The sequence below is a fragment of the Gymnoscopelus microlampas genome (assembly GCF_963454915.1).
Source record: "Gymnoscopelus microlampas genome assembly, chromosome: 18".
Taxonomy (NCBI): Eukaryota; Metazoa; Chordata; class Actinopteri; order Myctophiformes; family Myctophidae; genus Gymnoscopelus; species Gymnoscopelus microlampas.
In genome coordinates this window covers 50,101,890-50,115,335 of record NC_139955.1, presented here as the reverse complement: position 1 = coordinate 50,115,335, position 13,446 = coordinate 50,101,890, and the positions used below count along the sequence as shown (strand labels likewise).

Sequence of the window (13,446 nt, the reverse complement as noted above, 5' to 3'; positions counted from 1 at the left end):
GGCGAGCGTTCTTGTATTCTTATCTATATGCGTTTTAGTTCGTTTATTAGTTAGTTAGTTTATTAGTTAGTTAGTTTATTAGTTAGTTAGTTTATTAGTTAGTTAGTGCAAATCTTTGAATATTATATTTTTATAAAGCGAACATTTGTAACTCAAATCTTTGCTGCTGGAACTCCCTGGAACAAGATATTTTTAGATATTTCAGTCCATCTGACCATGTGTAAGATAAACCCTACTGAACATTACTACCAGTCCATCTGACCATGTGTAAGATAAACCCTACTGAACATCACTACCATGTGTAAGATAAACCTACTGAACATTACTACCATGTGTAATATAAACCTACTGAACATTACTACCATGTGTAAGATAAACCTACTGAACATTACTACCAGTCCATCTGAACATGCAAATAATCAGATATGGGCCACAATGTCAACGTTGTCAAACGTACATCCTTTAGTACATGAATGATGATGATCAGTGAGTTTCTATAAAAAGATATGAAAAGATGTCTCACCTTTCCGGGGTTTATTTTTAACCCTGCTGCTCTGCTCCTCTGAGCTCTTCAGGAGATCCTGGTTTGGAGGAACCAGAGAGGCGACCACATCCAGCACCTTCTCACAGGCCATCTATCAATGACACATCTAATCAATACATCTGATCAATACATCTATCAATGACACATCTAATCAATACATCTGATCAATGACACATCTAATCAATACATCTATCAATGACACATCTAATCAATACATCAATACAATACATGCAATGGTAGGGTATGGGCACTGATGACACGGAGGAGAAGACACGGCCCCAGCGCCCACAGCGTCCCCGGCGGGAATCGATCCCAGGACCTTCTAGCTGTGAGGCGACAGCGCTACAGACTGCGGCACCGTGCCCCCATTTAGGACAATACCTAGCAGTCAGATTCATTCATGTTTTTTTGTAGGTGATTCCGCCCGTTCTCAAGTCAGCCCCGAGGCTGTCTTACCCTTATATTAGAGGTTATATTATACCTCTATGGTCTTACCAGGGAGCAAAGGTAGCAAAAAAGGTAGAAAAATTGTTAAAAACGCTGGCACTGGCTGTACCCTGTTTTAAAAAACCTCTGGCACTCAATGTGTTAACTTGTGAAATATGACGTTGTCAGTTATTATTTTGTTTATTCAGGCTGACCTCTTGTTTTCTTGTAGTCTATCCCATTGGTTCTCAAAGTGGGGTCCGGGGACCCTCAGGGATCCTTGAGGGAGTTCCAGGGGGTCCCCAGCTAAATGATAGATTAGGCACCAAATGGACCCTTATGGGTCTTGTTACAGCAATATTATTAATAATAATATTCCATTCGGGTGAAGTTTTAAGGTCATTTATTTGGAAGATCTCAGCAGAGCAGACAGCATACACAGATCGGTAGAGCCAGGCCTCCTGGCCTGACCAACAGCCCATTCGGGGCACAAGCCTCCCAAACACCCATCTTACACAGTTCTTATAGTAGACCATTTACCAAAGATGCTATCCTACATAGTCATATAAGGCATGTACTAATTATAAGAGAGACACATACACAGTTACACAAATAGGACAAATGTATACTGACACAGTGAATAGCATGGAAGATCCAGATCAGCTGTTAGATTGACAGCTGTAGTTAAAGACCCCTGCTGTGAGTCTAAACCTCTATGTATTAGAATAAAGTTAGACTATAGGGCTATACTAAGTAACAGTACCATAGAGCTGACTGGTTAAATTAGCAATGACCATGTATAGTATCACAGGACAGATTATTTGCTGACACAGAGAATAATGTGGAAATAGACCGTTGTATCAGTTGTTGAATGACAGGAACAGAAGCTGTGAAAAGGACCCTGCTGTGTGGCTACCATTCTAGGGCCGAAATACATATAGATACATATGTGATTTAGAACAGTTTGGCATTCTGAAATAGCCATTACAATTCCAGAGTTTTTTGTTTTTGTAAATTAATAATCATATTCATATACAACAGACAGGGGATTTTTAGAATGACAAAGCTATATTTTCTCAACCATTTACTGTATGATCAATCAGACAAAAATATCAGGAGCAGGACGTGCGACTTATAACTGATGCATAATTGCCTGACACAGAAGGCATCACTGACTCTGCCGTAATAATAATATCCAAAGTAGATCTACTTGTTTAGGTTTGAGGGTTTTGAGAGCTTCTAAAATTTAGTATAATGTCAAATCTATCTCTGTTTGTACCTTAAATCTCTGTTTCTCAAGGCTGAGGGCATTTACCAATTCTATGCACTATTTAAGTACAGTTGTTTACCATTTCTGGAAGGACTCACACCTCGGACTCTCCGTCTTCCACGGACTATGTACAGTTCCTGTACAGTTATTTTTCAGATGTCACTCTGAATGGACTCACACCATAATTGATTCTCACCCTTCTAGACGTTGATTTAACAGAGATTAGGCAGTACGAACAAATATTTGACACATTAGTTATCGAATATAGTTTTCCAGTCTTCATGGCTCTTTCCTCCATCTTCACTTGGCGTACGGGTCCATTTGGTTATGTCTCTGACAGCTATGTCTCTGACAGCAAGCTCCACTCGGCTAGTGGTTCTCAAATTCAGTGGCTCTCAAATGCAGCATGTCTTTCTGTGGCTAAGTCCTCCTGCTGTGGCAAAGTCTCTTGGTGTTTGACCAGGTGTCGATTTCGTCACCTCCGCTGTTACATGGTGTCATCGTTGATGTTGTTGGTGCTGCTCTCATGGCTGCAGCTCTGCTACTTCCCTCTGCGGCTTGAAGCTGTTCCCTTGATGTCATCACAGAATAGATTTATCTGCGAGGTTCCAATCGTGTAGTTTGTTGAAGAAGATCATCAGAAGTTGATTCCGCATCGCTTGCTTCTGTGGCGGTCTCCTCTTTGTCCTCCATCGTCTGGATCTGGTCCGGATACGCTTTTAGAAAATCTTCTTCCCAAAAAGTCCTTCACCCTTAAGTTCTTTTGATCCAGTATCCATAATCATAATTATGTTTATGATGATGAAATATGAATCCCATCCTCGTCGCCAAATGTTATAGCAATATTATTAATAATAATATTCCATTCGGGTGAAGTTTTAAGGTCATTTATTTGGAAGATCTCAGCAGAGCAGACAGCATACACAGATCGGTAGAACCAGGCCTCCTGGCCTGACCAACAGCCCATTCGGGGCACAAGCCTCCCAAACACCCATCTTACACAGTTCTTATAGTAGACCATTTACCAAAGATGCTATCCTACATAGTCATATAAGGCATGTACTAATTATAAGAGAGACACATACACAGTTACACAAATAGGACAAATGTATACTGACACAGTGAATAGCATGGAAGATCCAGATCAGCTGTTAGATTGACAGCTGTAGTTAAAGACCCCTGCTGTGAGTCTAAACCTCTATGTATTAGAATAAAGTTAGACTATAGGGCTATACTAAGTAACAGTACCATAGAGCTGACTGGTTAAATTAGCAATGACCATGTATAGTATCACAGGACAGATTATTTGCTGACACAGAGAATAATGTGGCAATAGACCGTTGTATCAGTTGTTGAATGACAGGAACAGAAGCTGTGAAAAGGACCCTGCTGTGTGGCTACCATTCTAGGGCCATTCAAGTGATAGAAATGCCATTTAAATGGGGGTCCGTAGCCCTAATGCATGTCAAACTGGGGGTCTTTGAAATTAAAATGGTTGAGAATCACTGCTAGAGCCGTACATATCTTTTGAAATGGGGGTCCGCGGGCTAATAAGTGTCAATTTAGGGGTCCTTGACATGAAAAAGTTTGAGAACAAACTGGTCTATGCTCCTATAATTCTAGTAACCTCTGAGACCAAACCTGTCAAGCCCAACCTGTGAGCCCAAACATTTTCCTGCCCGGTTCTCCTCAGTGCCTGGAGCTATTGCTCTCAAATTGCACACAGCCATTCACCATTACAATGCGCGTCGGACTGCGAAGCCCGTTTTTCGATATCACTAAATCTCAGCTGTTTATTCGCATTTTAATGTCGCGCTGTTGCCGTGTGTGTTTGGTGCGTGCGCTCGCTCGCGACACACAGCTCCGTGGTGTGTGTGTGTATGTGTGTGTGTGTGTGTGTGTGTGTGTGTGTGTGTGTGTGTGTGTGTGGTGCGCGCGCTCGCTCGCGACACACAAACTTTACTACACACAACTTTGCACGCAGCCATGGGACCACGCAAAAAAACAATGCTGGCCAAACGCACACGCAATGCCACGCGACATCGTGTGGCTCGAGCAGCTGCAGCAGCAGCAGCAACAGGTAATTATTTTTGATCTTTCTTTCACTTGCTAAGCCATTACTTTCACGTGTGTGTGTGCTTGCGTGCACGCTCGCTCGCGACGGCTCGCGCCTGTGTGTTCGCGCATGCACGTTGGGGAGGCACGGCTCCGCCTCTTAGATCTGTATATGCGCGGGTGTTTGTGTGTGTTCTGTGCGTGTGTGTGTACACACTACACAGTACAAACTGTCTGTTCTCAGCGCATAAGCCAAACTGCACACGTTGGGTGCTCATATCCCCCTACAGGTATGGTCTAGTTAAGTCTAATTTTTGCAATACAGTACTTTGCACTACATTTTTTTTTTTTTTCTTATAATTTTTATCCCACGATTTTGTAACCCTTTTTTTCACCCGGTGCCAATTTGCTAAGTGATCCTGGGCACTACATTCCCCCCACCAGCCTAGGGAGGCCAGGGCCGAGCTCATGCCTCCTTCAATGCATGAGAGCCAACTGACCTTCTTGTCACCTGACAGGGGGGAGTTTCCCTGGTTGGACGTAGTGCGTGGAAGGAACACGTTATTCCAACCAGTTCCCTTCCCCTCCATCAGGCGCCCTGGCTGACCAGGGGGAGGCAGTATAGTGACCAGGATTACTACATGTTTTTTGTGAGGGTATTAACTACCCTAGGAGACACGGGGAGAACTGTATTGCACTAAATTAATAGCATGTCAAATACGTTTGGTGACTATGTTTACTTTACAATAGGATGCTAAACCTTTTTTTACTTTATGTTCGTTAATGTTCTATATTCAGTCCTGTAACTGTAGGCTAATTCAACCTCTTGTTTTCAGTGGTCTAAACTCTAAAGGCTATATACGTGATCTAAAGCATATAGTATGCTATACGTTTTTACACTAATGTTTTTGCACAACTTGCACTGAATTTTTACATGACGCTTGAATTTTGTCTGAAGTTAACTGTCAAGGCGATGTGACACCGACATCTGTTTTCTTTAGACCAGAGACGATGTTGAACTTGTCCGCACGACCACGCAACTATGACACTAAGCCATTATGAACACTTTAATTAAACCTATATACTGTATACATACAACTATGACACTAAGCCCTTATGAACACTTTAATTAAACCTACATACTGTATACATACAACTATGACACTAAGCCCTTATGAACACTTTAATTAAACCTATATACTGTATACATACAACTATGACACTAAGCCATTATGAACACTTTAATTAAACCTATATACTGTATACATACAACTATGACACTAAGCCCTTATGAACACTTTAATTAAACCTACATACTGTATACATACAACTGTGACACTAAGCCATTATGAACACTTTAATTAAACCTATATACTGTATACATACAACTATGACACTAAGCCATTATGAACACTTTAATTAAACCTACATACTGTATACATACAACTATGACACTAAGCCATTATGAACACTTTAATTAAACCTATATACTGTATACATACAACTATGACACTAAGCCCTTATGAACACTTTAATTAAACCTATATACTGTATACATACAACTATGACACTAAGCCCTTATGAACACTTTAATTAAACCTATATACTGTATACATACAACTATGACACTAAGCCATTATGAACACTTTAATTAAACCTATATACTGTATACATACAACTATGACACTAAGCCATTATGAACACTTTAATTAAACCTATATACTGTATACATACAACTATGACACTAAGCCCTTATGAACACTTTAATTAAACCTACATACTGTATACATACAACTATGACACTAAGCCCTTATGAACACTTTAATTAAACCTATATACTGTATACATACAACTATGACACTAAGCCCTTATGAACACTTTAATTAAACCTATATACTGTATACATACAACTATGACACTAAGCCCTTATGAACACTTTAATTAAACCTATATACTGTATACATACAACTATGACACTAAGCCCTTATGAACACTTTAATTAAACCTATATACTGTATACATACAACTATGACACTAAGCCATTATGAACACTTTAATTAAACCTATATACTGTATACATACAACTATGACACTAAGCCCTTATGAACACTTTAATTAAACCTATATACTGTATACATACAACTATGACACTAAGCCCTTATGAACACTTTAATTAAACCTATATACTGTATACATACAACTATGACACTAAGCCATTATGAACACTTTAATTAAACCTATATACTGTATACATACAACTATGACACTAAGCCCTTATGAACACTTTAATTAAACCTATATACTGTATACATACAACTATGACACTAAGCCATTATGAACACTTTAATTAAACCTATATACTGTATACATACAACTATGACACTAAGCCCTTATGAACACTTTAATTAAACCTACATACTGTATACATACAACTATGACACTAAGCCCTTATGAACACTTTAATTAAACCTATATACTGTATACATACAACTATGACACTAAGCCATTATGAACACTTTAATTAAACCTATATACTGTATACATACAACTATGACACTAAGCCATTATGAACACTTTAATTAAACCTATATACTGTATAATTACAACTATGACACTAAGCCATTATGAACACTTTAATTAAACCTATATACTGTATACATACAACTATGACACTAAGCCATTATGAACACTTTAATTAAACCTACATACTGTATACATACAACTATGACACTAAGCCATTATGAACACTTTAATTAAACCTATATACTGTATACATACAACTATGACACTAAGCCATTATGAACACTTTAATTAAACCTATATACTGTATACATACAACTATGACACTAAGCCATTATGAACACTTTAATTAAACCTATATACTGTATACATACAACTATGACACTAAGCCCTTATGAACACTTTAATTAAACCTATATACTGTATACATACAACTATGACACTAAGCCCTTATGAACACTTTAATTAAACCTATATACTGTATACATACAACTATGACACTAAGCCCTTATGAACACTTTAATTAAACCTACATACTGTATACATACAACTATGACACTAAGCCATTATGAACACTTTAATTAAACCTACATACTGTATACATACAACTATGACACTAAGCCCTTATGAACACTTTAATTAAACCTATATACTGTATACATACAACTATGACACTAAGCCCTTATGAACACTTTAATTAAACCTATATACTGTATACATACAACTATGACACTAAGCCATTATGAACACTTTAATTAAACCTATATACTGTATACATACAACTATGACACTAAGCCATTATGAACACTTTAATTAAACCTACATACTGTATACATACAACTATGACACTAAGCCATTATGAACACTTTAATTAAACCTATATACTGTATACATACAACTATGACACTAAGCCATTATGAACACTTTAATTAAACCTATATACTGTATACATACAACTATGACACTAAGCCCTTATGAACACTTTAATTAAACCTACATACTGTATACATACAACTATGACACTAAGCCCTTATGAACACTTTAATTAAACCTATATACTGTATACATACAACTATGACACTAAGCCATTATGAACACTTTAATTAAACCTATATACTGTATACATACAACTATGACACTAAGCCATTATGAACACTTTAATTAAACCTATATACTGTATAATTACAACTATGACACTAAGCCATTATGAACACTTTAATTAAACCTATATACTGTATACATACAACTATGACACTAAGCCATTATGAACACTTTAATTAAACCTACATACTGTATACATACAACTATGACACTAAGCCATTATGAACACTTTAATTAAACCTATATACTGTATACATACAACTATGACACTAAGCCATTATGAACACTTTAATTAAACCTATATACTGTATACATACAACTATGACACTAAGCCCTTATGAACACTTTAATTAAACCTATATACTGTATACATACAACTATGACACTAAGCCCTTATGAACACTTTAATTAAACCTATATACTGTATACATACAACTATGACACTAAGCCATTATGAACACTTTAATTAAACCTATATACTGTATACATACAACTATGACACTAAGCCATTATGAACACTTTAATTAAACCTACATACTGTATACATACAACTATGACACTAAGCCATTATGAACACTTTAATTAAACCTATATACTGTATACATACAACTATGACACTAAGCCATTATGAACACTTTAATTAAACCTATATACTGTATACATACAACTATGACACTAAGCCCTTATGAACACTTTAATTAAACCTATATACTGTATACATACAACTATGACACTAAGCCCTTATGAACACTTTAATTAAACCTATATACTGTATACATACAACTATGACACTAAGCCATTATGAACACTTTAATTAAACCTATATACTGTATACATACAACTATGACACTAAGCCCTTATGAACACTTTAATTAAACCTATATACTGTATACATACAACTATGACACTAAGCCCTTATGAACACTTTAATTAAACCTATATACTGTATACATACAACTATGACACTAAGCCATTATGAACACTTTAATTAAACCTACATACTGTATACATACAACTATGACACTAAGCCATTATGAACACTTTAATTAAACCTATATACTGTATAATTACAACTATGACACTAAGCCATTATGAACACTTTAATTAAACCTACATACTGTATACATACAACTATGACACTAAGCCATTATGAACACTTTAATTAAACCTATATACTGTATACATACAACTATGACACTAAGCCCTTATGAACACTTTAATTAAACCTATATACTGTATACATACAACTATGACACTAAGCCCTTATGAACACTTTAATTAAACCTACATACTGTATACATACAACTATGACACTAAGCCATTATGAACACTTTAATTAAACCTATATACTGTATACATACAACTATGACACTAAGCCCTTATGAACACTTTAATTAAACCTATATACTGTATACATACAACTATGACACTAAGCCATTATGAACACTTTAATTAAACCTACATACTGTATACATACAACTATGACACTAAGCCCTTATCCTACATACTGTATACATACAACTATGACACTAAGCCATTATGAACACTTTAATTAAACCTACATACTGTATACATACAACTATGACACTAAGCCATTATGAACACTTTAATTAAACCTATATACTGTATACATACAACTATGACACTAAGCCCTTATGAACACTTTAATTAAACCTACATACTGTATACATACAACTATGACACTAAGCCCTTATGAAAACTTTAATTAAACCTATATACTGTATACATACAACTATGACACTAAGCCATTATGAACACTTTAATTAAACCTATATACTGTATACATACAACTATGACACTAAGCCATTATGAACACTTTAATTAAACCTATATACTGTATACATACAACTATGACACTAAGCCCTTATGAACACTTTAATTAAACCTATATACTGTATACATACAACTATGACACTAAGCCCTTATGAACACTTTAATTAAACCTACATACTGTATACATACAACTATGACACTAAGCCATTATGAACACTTTAATTAAACCTATATACTGTATACATACAACTATGACACTAAGCCCTTATGAACACTTTAATTAAACCTATATACTGTATACATACAACTATGACACTAAGCCCTTATGAACACTTTAATTAAACCTATATACTGTATACATACAACTATGACACTAAGCCATTATGAACACTTTAATTAAACCTATATACTGTATACATACAACTATGACACTAAGCCCTTATGAACACTTTAATTAAACCTACATACTGTATACATACAACTATGACACTAAGCCCTTATGAACACTTTAATTAAACCTACATACTGTATACATACAACTATGACACTAAGCCATTATGAACACTTTAATTAAACCTATATACTGTATACATACAACTATGACACTAAGCCATTATGAACACTATAATTAAACCTATATACTGTATACATACAACTATGACACTAAGCCCTTATGAACACTTTAATTAAACCTATATACTGTATACATACAACTATGACACTAAGCCATTATGAACACTTTAATTAAACCTATATACTGTATACATACAACTATGACACTAAGCCATTATGAACACTTTAATTAAACCTATATACTGTATACATACAACTATGACACTAAGCCACTAGAGCATAGTGACAGTGTGTACATGTTATAATGAGTGTCTATGTGTGTGTGTAGTGTGTGTACATACTCGGTACTCTCTCAGAGCATAATGACAGTGTGTACATGTTATAATGAGTGTCTATGTGTGTGTGTAGTGTGTGTACATACTCGGTACTCTCTCAGAGCATAGTGACAGGAAGCTTGTTGAATCACAGATCTGTGCATCTCCACACTGGTTTGACCCCTGACCTCTGGACTCTGACCGGCCTGAGGAGGCTGAACACTGTTCATCTGATGTAGAGACGATAGAGCCTTACGATACTGACCCTGAAATATAGAAACATATACATACATATATACATAAATATATATATAAATATACTATAATATACTGCTGAACACTGTTCATCTGATGTAGAGACGATAGAGCCTTACGATACTGACCCTGAAATATAGAAACATATACATACATATATACATAAATATATATATAAATATACTATAATATACTGCTGAACACTGTTCATCTGATGTAGAGACGATAGAGCCTTACGATACTGACCCTGAAATATAGAAACATATACATACATATATACATCAATATATATATAAATATACTATAATATACTGCTGAACACTGTTCATCTGATGTAGAGACGATAGAGCCTTACGATACTGACCCTGAAATATAGAAACATATACATACATATATACATACATATATACATAAATATACTATAATATACTGCTGAACACTGTTCATCTGATGTAGAGACGATAGAGCCTTACGATACTGACCCCGAAATATAGAAACATATACATACATATATACATAAATATATATATAAATATACTATAATATACTGCTGAACACTGTTCATCTGATGTAGAGACGATAGAGCCTTACGATACTGACCCTGAAATATAGAAACATATACATACATATATACATAAATATATATATAAATATACTATAATATACTGCTGAACACTGTTCATCTGATGTAGAGACGATAGAGCCTTACGATACTGACCCTGAAATATAGAAACATATACATACATATATACATAAATATATATATAAATATACTATAATATACTGCTGAACACTGTTCATCTGATGTAGAGACGATAGAGCCTTACGATACTGACCCTGAAATATAGAAACATATACATACATATATACATAAATATATATATAAATATACTATAATATACTGCTGAACACTGTTCATCTGATGTAGAGACGATAGAGCCTTACGATACTGACCCTGAAATATAGAAACATATACATACATATATACATCAATATATATATAAATATACTATAATATACTGCTGAACACTGTTCATCTGATGTAGAGACGATAGAGCCTTACGATACTGACCCTGAAATATAGAAACATATACATACATATATACATAAATATATATATAAATATACTATAATATACTGCTGAACACTGTTCATCTGATGTAGAGACGATAGAGCCTTACGATACTGACCCTGAAATATAGAAACATATACATACATATATACATAAATATATACATAAATATACTATAATATACTGCTGAACACTGTTCATCTGATGTAGAGACGATAGAGCCTTACGATACTGACCCTGAAATATAGAAACATATACATACATATATACATCAATATATACATAAATATACTATAATATACTGCTGAACACTGTTCATCTGATGTAGAGACGATAGAGCCTTACGATACTGACCCTGAAATATAGAAACTAGGGCCGGGACTTTATCGCGTTAATTTCGATCAATTAATTACATAAAAATTATCGCGTTAAAAAAATTAACGCATTTTAATCGCACTTATTTTTGCCCCGCGGAACGTTTCTCACGGGACGAGTTTCAGACGGACCGTTTGTCCCGGTGCACCAAGCAACATGCATGGGTCTCGTCTGGTCTCAGACAACAACAAACCGCAGGCAACGCAGTGCATGAAAGCATGAATGAAGACGGCGCACCCGATAGCCTGCTTGATAATGTTGGCTGGGCTGCCCCCCCGAACCCCCGCCCCGCGGGAGAGGAGAGGGGGGGGGGGGGGGGGGGGGCGCGATGCGGTGCGGGTCACATGCGCGCGGATTATTTGTATTAATTAATTAATTAAACAACGATAAAACAACAGTGACAACACACTCTACCTGCAATGTAGAAATACTATGTTACAATTAAAAGTCCGGAATTCAAAATGTACTTGAGTAAAAGTATAAAAGTATCAAAATGTATTTAAAGTACCAACAGTTAAAGTACTCAAATCTTTTGAAAATAGCAGATCTACAAGCTCACAATGCATGTAGATGGCTATTTTCTAATGGCCGATATAGGGCTGAAGTGGTTACTGTATGTTTTGTAATAATAATAATCAAAATCTACAAAGTAACTAGTAACTCAATTTTTCAAATAATTTTAGCGGAGTATAAGTGTAATACAGTATTTGACTCTGAGATGTAGTGGAGTAGAAGTAAAAGTATTAGAAATTGGAAATACTTGAGTAAAGTAAAAATACCTCAAAATTGTACTTAAGTGCAGTACTTGAGAACATGTACTTAAAGACATTTACCAAAATCCATTTGAAAACACATTTTCTCACTGTTCTCAGGTCAAATATTGATGTGCGATTAAAATGCGATTAATTTAGATTAATTAATTACAAAGCCTCTAATTAATTAGATTAATTTTTTTAATCGAGTCCCAGCCCTAATAGAAACATATACATACATATATACATCAATATATATATAAATATACTATAATATACTGCTGAACACTGTTCATCTGATGTAGAGACGATAGAGCCTTACGATACTGACCCTGAAATATAGAAACATATACATACATATATACATACATATATATATAAATATACTATAATAT

At 35.2% G+C, this 13,446-nt stretch overlaps 1 protein-coding gene across 2 annotated transcripts in view; it reads right to left on the bottom strand.

Annotated features, from left to right (window-relative positions):
• ints10 (integrator complex subunit 10) overlaps positions 1–13,446 on the bottom strand; it is a 79,697-nt gene that overhangs the window by 33,882 nt on the left and 32,369 nt on the right. For both annotated transcript variants that reach the window (XR_014602823.1, XM_084085599.1), the window contains exons 14-15: positions 10,705–10,863; positions 524–635 (exon numbers count right to left, since the gene is read on the bottom strand). Coding sequence is in view for 1 of the 2 variants with exons in the window: in XM_084085599.1 (XP_083941725.1) it covers positions 524–635; positions 10,705–10,863 (271 nt within the window). In the remaining variant the exon portion in view is untranslated. The remainder of the gene's footprint in view (positions 1–523; positions 636–10,704; positions 10,864–13,446) is intronic.